The sequence below is a fragment of the Diorhabda carinulata genome, chromosome 9 (genome assembly GCF_026250575.1).
Source record: "Diorhabda carinulata isolate Delta chromosome 9, icDioCari1.1, whole genome shotgun sequence".
NCBI classification, from domain to species: Eukaryota; Metazoa; Arthropoda; class Insecta; order Coleoptera; family Chrysomelidae; genus Diorhabda; species Diorhabda carinulata.
Genome location: NC_079468.1, coordinates 23411556 through 23431160, shown reverse-complemented (window position 1 = coordinate 23431160; position 19605 = coordinate 23411556). Strand labels below are relative to the sequence as shown.

Genomic DNA, 19605 nt, shown 5'->3' with positions numbered 1-19605 from the left:
CGAAAATTGGCTTCAATTGTCTTAAATACATCAAACATTGGCTTCTTTGGGCTAAAATTGGTCAAAATATGGTTACCAAAAGCTTAATTTGGTCATAAATTGGCGTTTTTAATTTCCATTTTGATTGAAAACTTGTTTTTCTATTTCACTTGGAGTCGTATAAAAGTAATTTGATTAACAAAATTTAATTCAAACGAAAATTGGCTTCAATTGTCTTAAATACATCAAACATTGGCTTCTTTGGGCTAAAATTGGTCAAAATATGGTTACCAAAAGCTTAATTTGGTCATAAATTGGCGTTTTTAATTTCCATTTTGATTGAAAACTTGTTTTTCTATTTCACTTGGAGTCGTATAAAAGTAATTTGATTAACAAAATTTAATTCAAACGAAAATTGGCTTCAATTGTCTTAAATACATCAAACATTGGCTTCTTTGGGCTAAAATTGGTCAAAATATGGTTACCAAAAGCTTAATTTGGTCATAAATTGGCGTTTTTAATTTCCATTTTGATTGAAAACTTGTTTTTCTATTTCACTTGGAGTCGTATAAAAGTAATTTGATTAACAAAATTTAATTCAAACGAAAATTGGCTTCAATTGTCTTAAATACATCAAACATTGGCTTCTTTGGGCTAAAATTGGTCAAAATATGGTTACCAAAAGCTTAATTTGGTCATAAATTGGCGTTTTTAATTTCCATTTTGATTGAAAACTTGTTTTTCTATTTCACTTGGAGTCGTATAAAAGTAATTTGATTAACAAAATTTAATTCAAACGAAAATTGGCTTCAATTGTCTTAAATACATCAAACATTGGCTTCTTTGGGCTAAAATTGGTCAAAATATGGTTACCAAAAGCTTAATTTGGTCATAAATTGGCGTTTTTAATTTCCATTTTGATTGAAAACTTGTTTTTCTATTTCACTTGGAGTCGTATAAAAGTAATTTGATTAACAAAATTTAATTCAAACGAAAATTGGCTTCAATTGTCTTAAATAGATGAAACATTGGGTTTTAGGTATAAAAATAGGTTGTTTTGGGCTAATTGCCCTTTTTGTCGAGCTAAATCCATTCTTCTGAAATCGATTAAATAGAAAATTTCCTTTTTTTATACTAATTTAGTCAAAAAATTTGATTTTCGTTAAAAATTGCTTTTCATCAACTTACTGATTGGCATTTCTAAATTAACTTCAATAGAATCTTTTCTTTTCAATACTTGTAGGTCTGAAAATGTTTTTTTAAATACTGAATCTATTCAAATTTGTTCAAAATTAAATTTTTTTAGTTTAATGCATTCGAAAGTTTGTTTTTTATAACGAATTTGGTAGAAAAATGTTTCGATTTGATCCCAAATTGGTTTTTATCACCTTATTTTGCCTTTTTCACGTATAATTTGATTAAAAATTGCATTTTCCCATATAAATTTATCGCAAAGTTGGTAGCACTACATCTGGAGTGTTTAATTTAGGCGAAAAACGATTTTTTCGAATTTAATTTTATTGTTGGCTATTACGACCCAATTTGCGAGCCGATTTTACGAAAAATTGGCTTGTTTATATCCAGTTTAATCAAAAATAGGCAAAAATTATCAAAAAACGTATTAAATCGATAAAAAAATTGGCTATCTGATCTTACTTTGATCGTAAATTGGGTAGTTCATGATTAGTTTATTCTAAAATTGTCTTTTCTGAGGTGAATTCTATCAAAAATTAGCCTAATTAACAAAAAATTTGACGACGCGAGTTTAATTAGTTCAAAAATCGCCTTTTTGAAGTTAAATTGGTCAAACCAAAGTTTTTCAAGGTCAATTCAGTCAAACATTGGCCGTATAAATTCTAATTTGATTGGAAAGTACGTGGAAACGTGGAAACCGGCTTTTGGACATTGCAATACCAGATGTATGAGCTGGTGCATTGCCTTGATGAAACAACACTTTCTTCTTAACCAAATGCGACTGTTTTCGATTGATTTTTTCACTCAAACGTTGGAATAACTTCATAAATAACCTTCCTTGCCTGCAGTACTAAAGTCTAGACGGAAACGCGGCACCCATATTGCACACGGCTTTCTCATAACCAAATTTTCAATTAATATTTGATGTACCTCACTCCCACTTTCATTTGACGATCACCCAGTACCGCTTTGTAGATTTTCTTCAACATTTCTTGAGTTTATTTGGTCGACCATTGTGCTGCTGGTCTTCGCAGATCGTGCAGTCTCGTCTAAACTTTACTACTCAATATTCTACTATTAATAACGAAGTAGCAACCTCGTCCAGAGTATAAACTAGTCCAGCTTGTATATTGGTTGGACTAAAGCCTTTCGAATAAAAGTATTATATCACAAAATATTTTTCAACCGACTACCGCCGTCTCTAGGTCAAGCCAGGTACTTCTGGAACCGATCCTCGTTCATTTGAAAACTTCCACATAATCTTTGAGTACGTAATAACGTTTTGTTGGGTGTGTTTAGTAGGAATGACGTCAGAGAAATAATCATTTCGATAAATTACAAATAATATTACGTAATTATTAGTTTTTAATTAGAAAAGTGTCGAGTCGACGGCGCATCAGCAATCGCTGATTCGTTAAACTAAGAACAATTGCCAGTAGGTACTCAGCGTAGAAAAAAAGAAACTAAACAATGGCGAAATTTCTATGAAACAAATAAACTTTTTGTCAGTCATAAAAACTATGATACCGTTTCGTATTGTGTAATTTGTCGTTTCTTCGAAAGTAATTTCGTTGAGAAAACTTCTTTTCGGTCACTGACGTTCCAGCGGATTTAACCAAGAGGATCCAGCATACCCAAACAACTTCTTTATATAATTACCATAGACAATTACTCACACAACAATTGGAATTATGAACAAATCAGATTGAAACATAATCACTGTATGTTTACCTCTATTTTGCTCTACCTCAAGCGATCAGACTCAATTCAACCTTTGCTTACTTTTCAAAAACAAAGTCTTCGCATTGAAGATTGAAGACCACGTTTTGAAATGCGTCTTAGCTTCCTTTTGCAACCGATGCGTTATAGTACTTCATCGTTGGTGATTCTGCCGATCCAGGGTATCTTCAGGATCCGTCTATACAAGTTTTTTGATCATTTGAACTAAAAGAATGTAATGTACCCATAGATATGATCAAGGATATCATTTCTTCCGAGCTATGCTTCACCAAAAACCATAATAACAAATCTACAGCAATACAAAAGGCTGATTAGCATTCTGCAAAGTATGGGCAAGAATATATGGCCCAGGAACCAAGCTGGCTATCCCAGAACTTTCCATTTTCCATGCGGAAACATATGCTTTACATTATCAGATAGCAAAACAGCCCAAAATTGATTCAAAGCTGATATGGGATTGCAGGAGTTGATGGTATGTTAACCGGATGCTATCTTCTGAAGAATATTGAAGAAACTCCCGATAGCTCTTGTCGGGAATACAAGGAAACCTCCTTTGTGAATGGGTAGATCCATAGAGGTCTTTCTCTGGTTGGCTGAATCATATTTTGGTACTGAAGAAGTAGTAGTTTAGACACAGATTCAATAAAACAATCAGGGGGTAATTTTCTCAAGGTTTCTACATGTACAGACCAGATCAATATGTAGACCAAGAACTTGATATGATTTGAGGAACGTATCAAGTCATGTAGTCCAGACCAGACCAGACCAGACAAAGACCAGGACTTAATAATAATAATATCTTCGCTCATGGTAGAATATAGAGCTTGTATATGTGGATTACTCCATATTACACTGGTGTCTTCTACAAAAAAACGTCATTAATGAATAACGAAAAAGTAAATTCTGAAGTACATCACTGCCAACTGGTAAATCACCCCAAACTTTACCATTAGCTCGTACTGGTTGTCTTCTATATTCAACACCTCGGATGTTTGATGATCCTGGTGCAGGGGAATAGCTAGAAAACAGTCCCTTTCGAAAGGATTCGTTGATTAGAAAACATAAAATGTTGATAATCACTTCTGGTAACTTATTTGATAACCCATCGATCCTGCAGGAAGTTTAATGATGAGTATGGCTGGCTCTGGTTCAAATCTACCTACAGATCCAAGAAAGAGACTGCCAGTGATTCTTTTAGAGAAATTTTTTAATGTATATAGTCTTAGATACGTGTCCCTTTCATCACCTGATAGTTTTATCGAGGAAATCCCAAAATTTAGAGTCGATAACTTCTGAAACATCAATTCAATCATTTGCTAAGCATAAATTTGGTGAAGGTTTGGTTAGAGAAGATCCTCATCAATTGAGTGTTGAAAATTTAGCGAAAACTGCTCCGTGGTCGAAGAAACATGAACTAAATAAAGTGATTAACATCACGGGGTAGCCAGAACTAACCTAGAATTGAGGAAGTTGTTCGAGTAATTCCAGTTGGTGAATCCACGTGCATATTTAGATGAAATGACTCCGAAGAGACTTTCGAATGGCACAATCAGGAAACGTAGACCGCTTTTAGTAAGCAGTAATTAATCGAGAAGTTCTATAAATACAAATTATGTATAAATCGATAGAAATACTTTATGTGACAATCCCTTTTATTCACTTCCAACTCCTTCTGTGTGTCGATTGTTGATTACACAACAGTAGCTACCAAACGTCGTTTTTTTTTCTCACTACCGAGTCTCAACTCAACCGAAAAATGTTTCCTTTCTCTAATAATAACATTCTTGAGAATATCAGTTCGAAATCGATTAAAAGGCATAAAAATAAAAGTCAGTTATTTGGTTTTTGTCAAGTTTGAATTTAACACGGATTTCAATGAACTAACTGTAGGATATTGACTGCCATTGTACAGTGGTGTACAATAATATATTGTACTATAAATGGGAAAAATTCTAATTTGTAGTTTTGATGTTGGCAATGACGCTGGTTCGCTAAAAAAGATAACCTCAAAAGTGCGTGTATATAAAGATATTTGAACAGTTATACCATGCAAAAAAATCAGTTTTTGACGAAGGGGAATGTAGATTTTTAAAAGAGGCTGGATCTATAACCTCTAGATGTCCAAACTCTGGATCTATAACCTCTACATGTCCAAACACTGGATCAATAACCTCTAGATGTCCAAACTCTGGATCTACAACCCCTAGATGTCCAAACTCTGGTTCTCCAAACTCCAGATATCCAAACTCTGGATCTATAACCTCTAGATGTTCAAACTCTGGATCTATAACCCCTAGATGGCCAAACTCTGGTTCTCCAGCCTCTAGATGTCCAAACGCTGGATCTACAAACTCTTGATGTCCAAACGCTGGATCTATAACCTCTAGATGTCCAAACTCTGGATATCTAGCCTCTAGGTGTCCAAACTCTGGATCTAGAAACTCTAGATGTCCAAACTCTGGATCTATAACCTCTAAATGTCCAAACTCTGGATCTACAAACTCTCGATGTCCAAACTCTGGATCTATAACCTCTAGATGTCTAAACTCTGGATCTATAACCTTTAGATGTCTAAACTCTGGATCTATAACCTCTAGATTTCCAAACTCTGGATCTCCAAACTCTAGATGTCCAAACTCTGGATCTATAACCTCTAGATATCTAAACTCTGGATGTCCACAACTCTGGATCCCCAACCTCTAGATGTCCAAACTCTGGATATCCACCCTCTAGATGACCAAACTCTAGATGTCCAAACTCTGGATCTATAAACTCTAGATGTCCAAAGCCTGTAAGAGAACCAAGTAAGTTATGAAATTGGGTAAATCTTATTTCGCAGAAGTTAAACCAAAAATTTTACTTAAAACAGTTTTATTCGCCTCCAGAACAGTTTCATTTTTTGCACTACAGGCTTTTGCAACGTGGCTATCGATATATAAAAACGAGTTGCTGTTCGTTCGTCTCGCTAAAACTCGACAACGGCTGGACCGATTTGGTTAACTTTGAAAATAAGACCAATATTTGACAACCAACTAATATGTCGATCGATACCTCAAACAGTGAATGCATTCTTCTATCTTTGTGAGTGACGATTACCGCTAGTGATGGTGAAGTTTCAAGTGATTTGCTTTTCTTTTGTTGATTTTTTGTGATAGTGACACAAACGAGATGAAACTGCAACTGCTTATTCAGCGAGTTCTATCAAATATAGCTTATATAACGATTACAATTCCCGGTTCGTCTGGCCTTTACAATAACCAAAAATAAATCGTCGTAAGTTTGCGAAATCAAGCTGGAATTTCTCTGTTTCTCTGGAAAAAGTGTCACATCTGATAGATAAACTAAATTAGGTCGGGTTAATCGTACGATTTAGATCCAATCACTTTTTTCTTCGAGATAAAATGTAGCTACTGGATTAAAATAAGTTAGAATGTTAAAATAAATAATAAGTTAGTTTATTGTAGCTTGTCAGAATGGCAAATTAACTGCCAACAAAAAGGAAGTACCTATTATTTTCCCAAGAGAATGGTTCTCTTTTCTTCTGCACATAAAGTTGTGTCATAATAAAAAAAACCGGTTCCAAATAAATCTACACGCCGAATGCATGTTTGTGGTCGGTTTCTCGGTGAGACTACTTCAATTTAATATGGTTTTACTCCATTTTACTATTTCAGTGTTGGTATATTTTTGTTTTCAAATATCAGTAACGATACTTTATAAGGCAATTCAGCAAATGGAGGGATACAATAATTACAGTGAAATAATTTTTTTCGCTAAAAAAGATAACCTCAAAAGTACGTGTATATAAAGATATTTGAACAGTTATACCATGCAAAAAAATCGGTTTTTGACGAAGGGGAATGTAGAAAGATTTATAAAAGAGGTTGAAGACGAAATATTTCTATTTGCAAAAGTTCGACTATACAGGGTGTCCCACGACGGGTTAAAACTATCTGTATATGGCAAAATACTTGTTGTAACCTTGTTATTTTGAATAGAATACCCTGTATATTAATACATTTTTGAAATTTACGTTAAATTTTAGTATACTTTTGTCAAAAAACTTTTTTCGAAAAATGGATACTTTTTGAGTTATCAATTTTTTTGTAAAAAAAATCACCATTGCAGACCCTTATAAATCATTTTTTTACGAAGGTACCCTTAAAGACATGAAAATGGTTTTTGTTCGGTTGCTTTTAGAAAAATCGGAAATATTTAAATCTACGTTACAAAATTGTTCATTTTATACAGGGTGTGTATAAAAAGTGTTGAAAGTTTAACTTCATAAATATCAAATTTCTTTATTTTTTCAAATAGAACACCCTGTATATTGATATATTTTTGAAATTTACTTAAAATTTTAGTATACTTTTGTCTGAAAATTTTTTTCGAAAAATGCATACTTTTTGAGTTATTAACTTTTTTGTAAAAAATTTGACCGTTGCAGACCCTTATAAATTATTTTTTTACGAAAACACCCTTAAAGACATGAAAATGGTTTTTGTTCGGTTGCTTTTAGAAAAATCGGAAATATTTGAATCTACGTTACAAAATTGTTCATTTTATACAGGGTGTGTATAAAAAGTGTTGAAAGTTTAACTTCATAAATATCAAATTTCTTTATTTTTTCAAATAGAACACCCTGTATATTGATACATTTTTGAAATTTACTTAAAATTTTAGTATACTTTTGCCTGAAAATTTTTTTCGAAAAATGCATACTTTTTGAGTTATTAACTTTTTTGTAAAAAATTTGACCGTTGCAGACCCTTATAAATTATTTTTTTACGAAAACACCCTTAAAGACATGAAAATGGTTTTTGTTCGGTTGCTTTTAGAAAAATCGGAAATATTTGAATATACGTTACAAAATTGTTCATTTTATACAGGGTTTATATAAAAAGTGTTCAAAGTTTAACTTCATAAATATCAAATTTCTTTATTTTTTCAAATAGAACCACCCGGTTTTTTCTATTTTAATGTACTCTGGAGTAAAAAAAAAGATGTAGGTGTGTGTGTTTTCCATCATTAGATCTACAAACTGTTTACGTCTATCAAAATCGTCATCAAACAACTCTTGAACTATATTATTTTGTATGGATGGAATTTATTATCATCACGAATGGATATTTCCCTGGATATTTGTCTAGTACTCAAGCGAGGATCGTTCTCCAACAAGACACAAACATCTAAAGATTGGTTTTCAGCTGATGCAGTTTTACTGAACCAGTTTCGTTTTTACGTTTTTACTAATTTACTTGTTATCTGATTTCGGTTAGGATATACATTATTAAAGATATTACACGTCGACTTCAACGCCTATCACGCAAACGTAGCGGCTTAGAACTTCAGAAGAACAAGCTAAACAACCATTTGTAATTACTCTTAGTACCTTGAATTGGAACCGTTCAATAATTGCGACGCTGCAATCTGGTACAGGTCTGTGAACTTGTTTCCGAGCTTCAAACCCACTTTTTTATTCATAAATTTGTTCTCCACTTTAATTTGGTACCGAGATTTAAACCTAGATATTGAGTACTGTCTACGAAAAGGCCAAGGAAACTTCCTTGTGGAACTCCGGTATTTATTCCATAAATTTGGTACGACTTTAAGACAATATACATCGAAAATTTGGTTTTCGAGTTTGGATAATAGTCAAGGGTGTCACACCTTGTCAAAAGCTTGATTAAAATCTAAAAATATACATTAAAACTGAATCAAAACGTTTAATTAATTAATTAAACAATCAAAATACGTAACAGCGTCGATTTAAAGACACCATCCTGTATAATTTGAAAACCGGTAGTTCGTTATACACGAAATTTTGTTAACTAAATAATTTACATTTCTAAGAATAAAAATAAAAGCAGACTAAAGTCTCGATTTCGGTAATAATTTTACAAGTTCTTCGAACTTGTCCGATCCAAACAATTCTGTATAAGATAATTAACTTACGATCATATTTTTAATTGTGTCAGGTTTACATCAACGCTCGTTATATAATTTTGCGTGACTAGAAATTTTCGAACAGAAATTCGATAGATGCACGTGGACGAACTTTGAGCACAAATTTTTTGGCCTAGACGGCTTTCTTCAATTTAAATTTACACGAATATAAATCTTTTTAAACCAAGCACGTGGCGGCCCGGGGGATAGGGGGGACCTATTCCCCCACGACTCAAAGTTGTCTCTAAAGAAAATTAAAACTTTCACAACTAAAATCATTTAGAAAACTACTAGAAAATATTCCTAAGAAGGATTTCTGTACGCGCGAAGTTTTTATTGTGAATTAATTGATATCTACCCCTTTTATATGGAAAAGGGGGATTTTGGTTTGCCTAAAACCCCCGTATTAAAACCTAAGCGAAAGTTGATGCAAATAGAACGTCTTCTGGGACATCCTGAATATCAAAATACAATTTTTTATACTGAAATTGATCCTTTTTTGAAAATAATGAGGGTTTATTTTCAACTTTTTTTCCTACACTAAACATTCTGGACGTAAATACCCCAATCCTATTATGGTGAAAGGAAAATTCATACACGAGATTCACATGTTTCGAAAATTTTAAAAAAACTAACTTTTGGGTTAGGTTCGAGTTCGAAAATGTATTCTGTCGTTTTTCAAATGAGAAAACAACTACTTTCCTGGCTAACACCTCGACGAATATTGAATTACATCACTTCTAAAGATCGTGATGTCAATCGAGCAATTTCGCCACAATCCCACAACGTAAACTCTCTTAATCTAGTTGGAGAAGACTCATACAACTTGTGTACTGCTTGCACAATAATTAGGAAATGTATTCTGTCGTTTTTCAAATGAGAAAGCAACTACTTTCCTGGCTAACACCTCGACGAATATTGAATTACATCACTTCTAAAGATCGTGATGTCAATCGAGCAATTTCGCCACAATCCCACAACGAAAACGCTCTTAATCTAGTTGACGAAGACTCATACAACTTGTGTACTGCTTGCACAATAATTAGGAAATGTATTCTGTCGTTTTTCAAATGAGAAAACAACTACTTTCCTGGCTAATAGCTCGACGAATATTGAACTACATCACTTCTAAAGATCGTGATGTCAATCGAGCAATTTCGCCACAATCCCACAACGTAAACTCTCTTAATCTAGTTGGAGAAGACTCATACAACTTGTGTACTGCTTGCACAATAATTAAGAAATGTATTCTGTCGTTTTTCAAATGAGAAAACAACTACTTTCCTGGCTAATACCTCGACGAATATTGAATTACATCTCTTCCAAAGATCGTGATGTCAATCGAGCAATTTCGCCACAATCCCACAACGTAAACTCTCTTAATCTAGTTGGAGAAGACTCATACAACTTGTGTACTGCTTGCACAATAATTAAGAAATGTATTCTGTCGTTTTTCAAATGAGAAAACAACTACTTTCCTGGCTAATACCTCGACGAATATTGAATTACATCTCTTCCAAAGATCGTGATGTCAATCGAGCAATTTCGCCACAATCCCACAACGTAAACTCTCTTAATCTAGTTGGAGAAGACTCATACAACTTGTGTACTGCTTGCACAATAATTAGGAAATGTATTCTGTCGTTTTTCAAATGAGAAAACAACTACTTTCCTGGCTAATAGCTCGACGAATATTGAACTACATCACTTCTAAAGATCGTGATGTCAATCGAGCAATTTCGCCACAATCCCACAACGTAAACTCTCTTAATCTAGTTGGAGAAGACTCATACAACTTGTGTACTGCTTGCACAATAATTAATAAATGTATTCTGTCGTTTTTCAAATGAGAAAACAACTACTTTTCTGGCTAACACCTCGACGAATATTGAATTACATCTCTTGAAAAGATCGTGATGTCAATCGAGCAATTTCGCCACAATTCCACAACGAAAACGCTCTTAATCTAGTTGACGAAGACTCATACAACTTGTGTACTGCTTGCACAATAATTAATAAATGTATTCTGTCGTTTTTCAAATGAGAAAACAACTACTTTCCTGGCTAATACCTCGACGAATATTGAATTACATCACTTCTAAAGATCGTGATGTCAATCGAGCAATTTCGCCACAATCCCACAACGTAAACTCTCTTAATCTAGTTGGAGAAGACTCATACAACTTGTGTACTGCTTGCACAATAATTAGGAAATGTATTCTGTCGTTTTTCAAATGAGAAAACAACTACTTTCCTGGCTAACACCTCGACGAATATTGAATTACATCACTTCTAAAGATCGTGATGTCAATCGAGCAATTTCGCCACAATCCCACAACGTAAACTCTCTTAATCTAGTTGGAGAAGACTCATACAACTTGTGTACTGCTTGCACAATAATTCGGAAATGTATTGTGTCGTTTTTCAACTGAGAAAGCAACTACTTTCCTGGCTAACACCTCGACGAATATTGAATTACATCACTTCTAAAGATCGTGATGTCAATCGAGCAATTTCGCCACAATCCCACAACGTAAACTCTCTTAATCTAGTTGGAGAAGACTCATACAACTTGTGTACTGCTTGCACAATAATTAGGAAATGTATTCTGTCGTTTTTCAAATGAGAAAACAACTACTTTCCTGGCTAACACCTCGACGAATATTGAATTACATCACTTCTAAAGATCGTGATGTCAATCGAGCAATTTCGCCACAATCCCACAACGTAAACTCTCTTAATCTAGTTGGAGAAGACTCATACAACTTGTGTACTGCTTGCACAATAATTAAGAAATGTATTCTGTCGTTTTTCAAATGAGAAAACAACTACTTTCCTGGCTAATACCTCGACGAATATTGAATTACATCTCTTCCAAAGATCGTGATGTCAATCGAGCAATTTCGCCACAATCCCACAACGTAAATTCTCTTAATCTAGTTGGAGAAGACTCATACAACTTGTGTACTGCTTGCACAATAATTAAGAAATGTATTCTGTCGTTTTTCAAATGAGAAAACAACTACTTTTCTGGCTAACACCTCGACGAATATTGAATTACATCTCTTGAAAAGATCGTGATGTCAATCGAGCAATTTCGCCACAATCCCACAACGTAAACTCTCTTAATCTAGTTGGAGAAGACTCATACAACTTGTGTACTGCTTGCACAATAATTAAGAAATGTATTCTGTCGTTTTTCAAATGAGAAAACAACTACTTTCCTGGCTAATACCTCGACGAATATTGAATTACATCTCTTCCAAAGATCGTGATGTCAATCGAGCAATTTCGCCACAATCCCACAACGTAAACTCTCTTAATCTAGTTGGAGAAGACTCATACAACTTGTGTACTGCTTGCACAATAATTAAGAAATGTATTCTGTCGTTTTTCAAATGAGAAAACAACTACTTTTCTGGCTAACACCTCGACGAATATTGAATTACATCTCTTGAAAAGATCGTGATGTCAATCGAGCAATTTCGCCACAATTCCACAACGAAAACGCTCTTAATCTAGTTGACGAAGACTCATACAACTTGTGTACTGCTTGCACAATAATTAGGAAATGTATTCTGTCGTTTTTCAAATGAGAAAACAACTACTTTCCTGGCTAATAGCTCGACGAATATTGAACTACATCACTTCTAAAGATCGTGATGTCAATCGAGCAATTTCGCCACAATCCCACAACGTAAACTCTCTTAATCTAGTTGGAGAAGACTCATACAACTTGTGTACTGCTTGCACAATAATTAAGAAATGTATTCTGTCGTTTTTCAAATGAGAAAACAACTACTTTCCTGGCTAATACCTCGACGAATATTGAATTACATCTCTTCCAAAGATCGTGATGTCAATCGAGCAATTTCGCCACAATCCCACAACGTAAACTCTCTTAATCTAGTTGGAGAAGACTCATACAACTTGTGTACTGCTTGCACAATAATTAAGAAATGTATTCTGTCGTTTTTCAAATGAGAAAACAACTACTTTTCTGGCTAACACCTCGACGAATATTGAATTACATCTCTTGAAAAGATCGTGATGTCAATCGAGCAATTTCGCCACAATTCCACAACGAAAACGCTCTTAATCTAGTTGACGAAGACTCATACAACTTGTGTACTGCTTGCACAATAATTAGGAAATGTATTCTGTCGTTTTTCAAATGAGAAAACAACTACTTTCCTGGCTAATAGCTCGACGAATATTGAACTACATCACTTCTAAAGATCGTGATGTCAATCGAGCAATTTCGCCACAATCCCACAACGTAAACTCTCTTAATCTAGTTGGAGAAGACTCATACAACTTGTGTACTGCTTGCACAATAATTAAGAAATGTATTCTGTCGTTTTTCAAATGAGAAAACAACTACTTTCCTGGCTAATACCTCGACGAATATTGAATTACATCTCTTCCAAAGATCGTGATGTCAATCGAGCAATTTCGCCACAATCCCACAACGTAAACTCTCTTAATCTAGTTGGAGAAGACTCATACAACTTGTGTACTGCTTGCACAATAATTAAGAAATGTATTCTGTCGTTTTTCAAATGAGAAAACAACTACTTTTCTGGCTAACACCTCGACGAATATTGAATTACATCTCTTGAAAAGATCGTGATGTCAATCGAGCAATTTCGCCACAATTCCACAACGAAAACGCTCTTAATCTAGTTGACGAAGACTCATACAACTTGTGTACTGCTTGCACAATAATTAGGAAATGTATTCTGTCGTTTTTCAAATGAGAAAACAACTACTTTCCTGGCTAACACCTCGACGAATATTGAATTACATCTCTTGAAAAGATCGTGATGTCAATCGAGCAATTTCGCCACAATCCCACAACGAAAACGCTCTTAATCTAGTTGGCGAAAACTCATAGAGATTAATATTGCTTGCACAATATTTTTATTCCTTGAATATTTCGTATTAGGTATGCACATAAAATCGTAACAATAATCATTATAAGGACGTCTTCATAAAAATACACGATGTGTGTATAAAAGAAATTATAATGAGTAGAAGAAGCTGAAGCGTGTGAACATCATGATTCAACAAAATACCTCGAGTTATTTTTTCTATTAATGAGCTGAAAGAAGGCATGAGTACTCTAATTATTTCAAAGACTACGAGGCTACGTAGGTACTTATTTGATTCCAGTGGCGTAGAGATTCAAAAATTATAATAATAAATCGTAAAATATTTTTCTTTCCCTCTTGATATATCTTCCTAATTCGTTACCCTTTTTATAATAAGAATTAATCGACAAGCCATTTTGTCTACGTCTAGGAACAGAAAATAATCCGAGAGGGTTAAATCTGGCGAATAGGGTGGATGAGGTAGCAATTCAAACTTTGATTCATTAATTTTTGGAGTTGGTGCGTTGTTTTGATGAAACGACACTTTTTTCTTAGGCTGTTTTTGTTTGATTTATTCGCGGACATCCTGTATATAGTAATACACTCGGAATAAGTCGCGTGTTCGGTAAAAGTTCATCGATTTCTTCGAAAAGGGTTACAAATATGGACGCACTACTGCTGGTGCGTTTATTTTTTAGATACAATCTTCTGTAGTAGAGACGATTTTTCTTGATATGCCTACTCACCGGAGTATATCTCCTGTTACGACCTCATTAAACGCGAAAATTGTATCACAAGTTTCTTGAAATTTACTTCATATTAAAATATGTTAAAACTTTTTTTTTATTTAACATCGAATCACGTAAATATAAATCGTTACTAAAAATAATACAAAAAATCGTTTTATCGATGTAAATGTAGCTAGAAACGGAAATCGACCGAATGAATTTCGAGAAAAAATCGAGTTAAAAACACTTATACGAGGGGTTCTCAATATTTTGAAATTTCAAAATATTCATTTACGAGTTTTTATACGAATAAAGTATTTATTTAATCGCAAAGCTGATTTTCTAACCTAAAAGATGCCCAAAATTTATAAAACATACCGGGTGAACAACTAATAACGGCACTATAATAGGTTTCAAGCCTGGAGAAAGGAGGAGAGCTGGTGGACAAGACCACCACGTTCCCCTGATTTAAATCCAATGGATTCATTTGTTTAGGGATATTTTGAAGTGACCACGTCGACAGAATGATGGAAGATCGATGGACTAAATGGGCAAATGATGAAAAACCAACCAACCTCCCGAAAGATGTCGAAAAACGTGTAAACTGTTCTCATAATACAATTAATAACTTATACAACGATCCTTAGAAGCATTAGCAAATTTTGTGGACAGGTGAGGTTACGTTTCTTATGGTACACGATCCTAATGGGGACCCACGTCATAGGTAATTGATTCCGGGTGTCCCTTGGACACTTGAGTTCCAACAAGGTATCAAATTACGAACTTATTTAATAAACAGTTTATTTCAAAGTTGATTACCACGAAAATACATTACAGGACGAGCTTAATTTTCATATAAATACGAAGTAATACCCTATTTTCAGCATTGTTAACTGGACTAACAAAAAAAAATATTTTTTATTCCACATAAATATCCAACCAAGCGTTTACTTCATCGTAATCAATTATTATTAATAAATGTATAATTAACTGTTTTTTCAGTGTACGTATATTGGTATTAGAAGAAGATTCAGGGTAGAAAATAATTTGGTTTTGCTCCGGTAAATAACAAACAACTTTTTAATAGCATATTTTTATTATTAACAGTTATATTATTTTATACAATATACAGTTAGGTTTTGAATACGGTTTTTATCGAAATTAACAATCAATAAACTTAAACTAATTAATAATAACGTTAACATCTCTACATTTTATCATTATTCATTTCCACAATCCCATGAATCAAATATAGTCCAGGCTAACAAGGTATCAGCCTGCGTTTTCCATAAACCTGCGTCGATTTTAATGAAATTTTGACAGCTTGTGGGGAATACCTCAAAAAACAAAATCTACCCTACGTCGATGTGTGTTTTTGCACCGGGGGTGAGTTACACCCCAACTAGGGGGTGAAAATTTTTATGTTGAAAATTGATAGACGGTCAAATTTTAAGCACAAAATATTCCTGGCATTTTATTTGAAAAACCAATAGTTTTTTAGTTATTCGCGATTGAATATTTCTTGAAATAAACCACGTTTCTAATCGATTTTTCTTAAATAACTCAAATACTTTTGATTTTATCAAAAAAATTGTGGGAAACAAAAATGAAGCTTATAAAAAAACGAATAGATTGGTTTATTTATATTTGTTTTACGCATAATATACACCGAGTTATGATTTATTGAAGTTAAATATTTTTAACGAACGAAAATTTTTTAAAATTCAACGTCGAGTATCGGAAAATCTATCAACTTTTCGAGATAATTGTATATAATATTTTCCAAAGTACTTTTAAAAGGCTTTAAAATGAGATTTAGTAGAACTCTCTAGCATGAAAAGTAAGAAAGTTATTGCCAAAATAAAATCTAAATTTTTTTTTTAGAAAAAATCTCAATTTCACCCCTAGCAATTTGTAATCAAAATATAGTGATGATTTATTTTAATCACGTACTTATAATGATTTCTGAAAATTTGAACGTTTTACAATGCATAATTTCGAAAAAAATTACGTCCAAAGTCGAAAAATCATTTTCGAAATTCTTAAAAATCTTTTTTTTCAAATAACTCGAAAACTATAGGGAATACATAAAAATTGATAGGGAACAAAAAGTTAGTATTTTTTTGAACAAATATGTTCCTTTTTTTAAATTTTTTGTAATTTCTAAAATAAGTGAAATACTTGAACTCAATGTTTTAGAAATATATTTAATAAGACAAATAAAAACAACCCCAAGTATTTTTCAACTCGTAACTATAAAAATTCTAATTATATATTAATAAAATTAAACATAACCTCACTACTAGTTTAATAATATTAGAAAAACATCGATTCTTATATAATTGTTATAAACACCTGTTATAATAAGTTAGTTGATTGAAAGTTTCGTTCCTCATCACAATACGTAGTCAATTTTCTCAAATGAAGAATAAGCAGGTGTAGTAAAAGCACCGTAAACGTTTCTCTTGACTTACCAACCGCATCACCTCTAGTTTCGAAAGGGGCTCATGTATATAATTGATTCCTAGACGTGCGGTAAAGTTATAATTGTATAAAGTTATGGAAAACAATCTTGATATATTTGTGACTGAGCACGGTATATAGCGAACGTTCTTGTCGACTTATTTCTTTCAAAACAGAAGAAATATTTTAACTTCGTCCAATAATACCACCAACGGTATGTGTTTGTGATATACAGTGAACTATTTTCTCAACTTATTACTTTTAAAACTGAAAAAATACTTTGAATTCGTCTCATACGTCCACCCACGGTTACTTATATTCAATTTTCTCTTATTTACACGTGTTAGTACTCATTAATAATGCTTAGAACATTTTTAACTGAACTCCGTATACAACAAACTATTTTAAAACATTTTTGACCAAACCCTGTATACAACGAACTTTTCTTTTAAATATATCCTGTAAGTCCGCCCATGGTTGCTTCAAGTTTTAGAATCACCTTGTATAATTATAACCATTTGTAGCTTAATTTATTCTATATAGAAGTTAATATACTTGTTGAAATTTTTTTTCCCATTTCCTTTCAAATGATTCATTATGTCTAAGTTACACAGGTGCATTTTGAAGGGCTGATACTTGGAACGTGCTTTATGCTCATTATTAACCATCATAAGTGTACTCCTATAATGTGTAATGCCGGTATTGCAGATGGTTTTGTGATATTGAGTCAATTATTGATAAATAAAGTTGTTTATATTTAGAGTAAAAACAAATGTTGTAAATAGCAAATTTAAATGCGGGTATCCATAGAACACGTGGCAACCGAATATCATTAGTGATAATCGCTTTATTTATTTCGATGAAAAAGCGGTAGAGTGTATTACCGTCTTTGATATATTTTTAAAATCTCCCGTTATAATAATCGGAACGTATAAAAGTTCTACATCAATTGAAATTAGAATTCTAAATAGTATCGGTGTAAGTTAGCATAAATTTAAGTGTACTTTATTTAAATAAAAAATGCGGAGTATTATCAACGAACGCAGTAGCGTGTGACAAGTGACGTATGGCAACGACAAGGCGTTATCATGCAACGTCAATCAGTTACTTACGTGTTATTCGGCGTTATTGGTTTCAGTAGATTCTTATAAGACAGCTGTTTATTAGACTTAAAATCGTCAATAATTGGATAAATTAAACCATGGCGCCGAAAGAAAAAGATGATAAGGTAAATTTTAAAATGATAACGTAAATAAATATTTAATTAAACCTAAATTTTAGCCAATAAAAATAAATAAATGGGAAGGAGCTGCTGTGAAAAATGCTTTAGATGATGCAGTGAAAGAAGTATGTTATTATTATTATTATTATTATCCAACGTGTAATAATTCTATTTTTATTTTAGGTACTTACAAAGAAATTTAATTATGTTGAAAATTTTGCTCTTATGGATGGTAGATTAGTAATATGTGGAATAGCTGTTGGAGTTGCTATGTTTGCTTTGGTTTGGGATTATTTGTATCCCTTTCCACAATCTAGGTAAATTATTTTATTATTTATTTCGATAATTGTATTTAATTTGATGTTTCAGGCCTATATTGATATTTTCAGTAACTACTTATTTTATTATGATGGGAATTTTAACTTTGTATACCACTTATAAAGAAAAGGGAATTTTTGCAGTATGTATTCAAAAAGATAGTTCTAAGAAAGAAAATGTATGGGAAGCTAGTTCGTATTTACCAAAGTAAGTAAATATTTTTGTTAAATTTACGTGATTAGATAGTTTTTCTTAATTTTTTAGGTATGATGATAAATATAATCTGATTCTTGCTTTAATTGATGGAAAGACTCGACAAAGGAGGGAAACAAGTATAAAGAAAAGCGTCGCGAACTATATAGACGTAAATGGGAATGTAGTTAATGAACTCGTAGAAGCTGAAGTTACAAAAATGCACAATTCTTTATTAAGCGAGAGAAAAGAAAAATGATGTTCACAAAGAAGAATAAGTCTCGTAAATTATTTCATAACATTTTTCTATTTTTTAAGTAGTTTTTTTTGCAAAGATGTTTTATTTTGTGTTGAACTTTTTGTATAATAAATATCTTGAGTCAATTTTTTTTATTGAAATAAACCTTGAAATGACCTAAATCCTTTAAAAAAAATTCCAACTAAAAAAATGGATTGTATGTGAGCAAATCTCGTTTTTTCACTGATTTTTAATGCATTTACTCTCTCAATTAACCCTTTATGGGGGTACTGATCGATTTTTTGACCAACAAAATAATAAATATGCTCTAAAGAGATAAGGGTTCCATATTCGCTTACATATTTCGTATTAGCTTCTACTAACGCACTGAAACAACTGATTTAAATTCCAACCAGTGATGTTCCTCTGTTTCTTGCTTTCTCAAAATTTTATGGTTATAGCTGGTGGTTTTTTTTAAATACCTTAAGATGTATAATTTACATAAATCAAGTAATTTATGCAGTACACTTTACGGCTAGGAAAATAATGTTTCTTTAACATAACCTCAAAATAGGGATACTAGATGAAAAGTTGTTCCCTCAGAAAAGGCATTTAAGAAAATCCGGTCGAATAATTTTTTCAGCACAGCAGTAATTCAAATTATCTACCATTTTTCTAATAAAACGACCAATGAAGTTACAAAACTTCAAA

At 32.7% G+C, this 19605-nt stretch overlaps 2 protein-coding genes across 2 annotated transcripts; one reads left to right on the top strand and one right to left on the bottom strand.

Moving 5' to 3' along the window:
* Positions 1-3760: 3760 nt before the first annotated feature.
* On the bottom strand, positions 3761-8874 carry LOC130897747 (involucrin-like). Its single transcript, XM_057806629.1, has 4 exons — positions 8869-8874; positions 4960-5597; positions 3826-3931; positions 3761-3775 (listed from the first exon to the last, which is right to left on the bottom strand). The coding sequence occupies exons 1-4, from the start codon at positions 8872-8874 to the stop codon at positions 3761-3763; spliced, it is 765 nt and encodes a 254-aa protein (XP_057662612.1).
* A 9118-nt stretch (positions 8875-17992) lies between these two features.
* On the top strand, positions 17993-19040 carry LOC130897922 (signal peptidase complex subunit 2). Its single transcript, XM_057806909.1, has 5 exons — positions 17993-18152; positions 18206-18271; positions 18330-18463; positions 18516-18671; positions 18729-19040. Exons 1-5 carry the CDS (start codon positions 18126-18128, stop codon positions 18913-18915), a joined length of 570 nt encoding a protein of 189 aa, XP_057662892.1. The 5' UTR covers positions 17993-18125; the 3' UTR covers positions 18916-19040.
* The last annotated feature ends 565 nt before the right edge of the window (positions 19041-19605 follow it).

Excerpts from the sequence above, each read along its gene's own strand:
- LOC130897747 (XM_057806629.1), bottom strand. Across the intron at positions 3,932-4,959 it reads AAAACTGATTTTTTTGCATG|CTATTCCCCTGCACCAGGAT; the intron begins GTATAACTGTTC and ends ACTGTTTTCTAG.
- LOC130897922 (XM_057806909.1), top strand. The coding sequence starts at position 18,126 with ATGGCGCCGAAAGAAAAAGATGATAAG. Across the intron at positions 18,153-18,205 it reads CGAAAGAAAAAGATGATAAG|CCAATAAAAATAAATAAATG; the intron begins GTAAATTTTAAA and ends CCTAAATTTTAG. Across the intron at positions 18,272-18,329 it reads TAGATGATGCAGTGAAAGAA|GTACTTACAAAGAAATTTAA; the intron begins GTATGTTATTAT and ends TTTTTATTTTAG.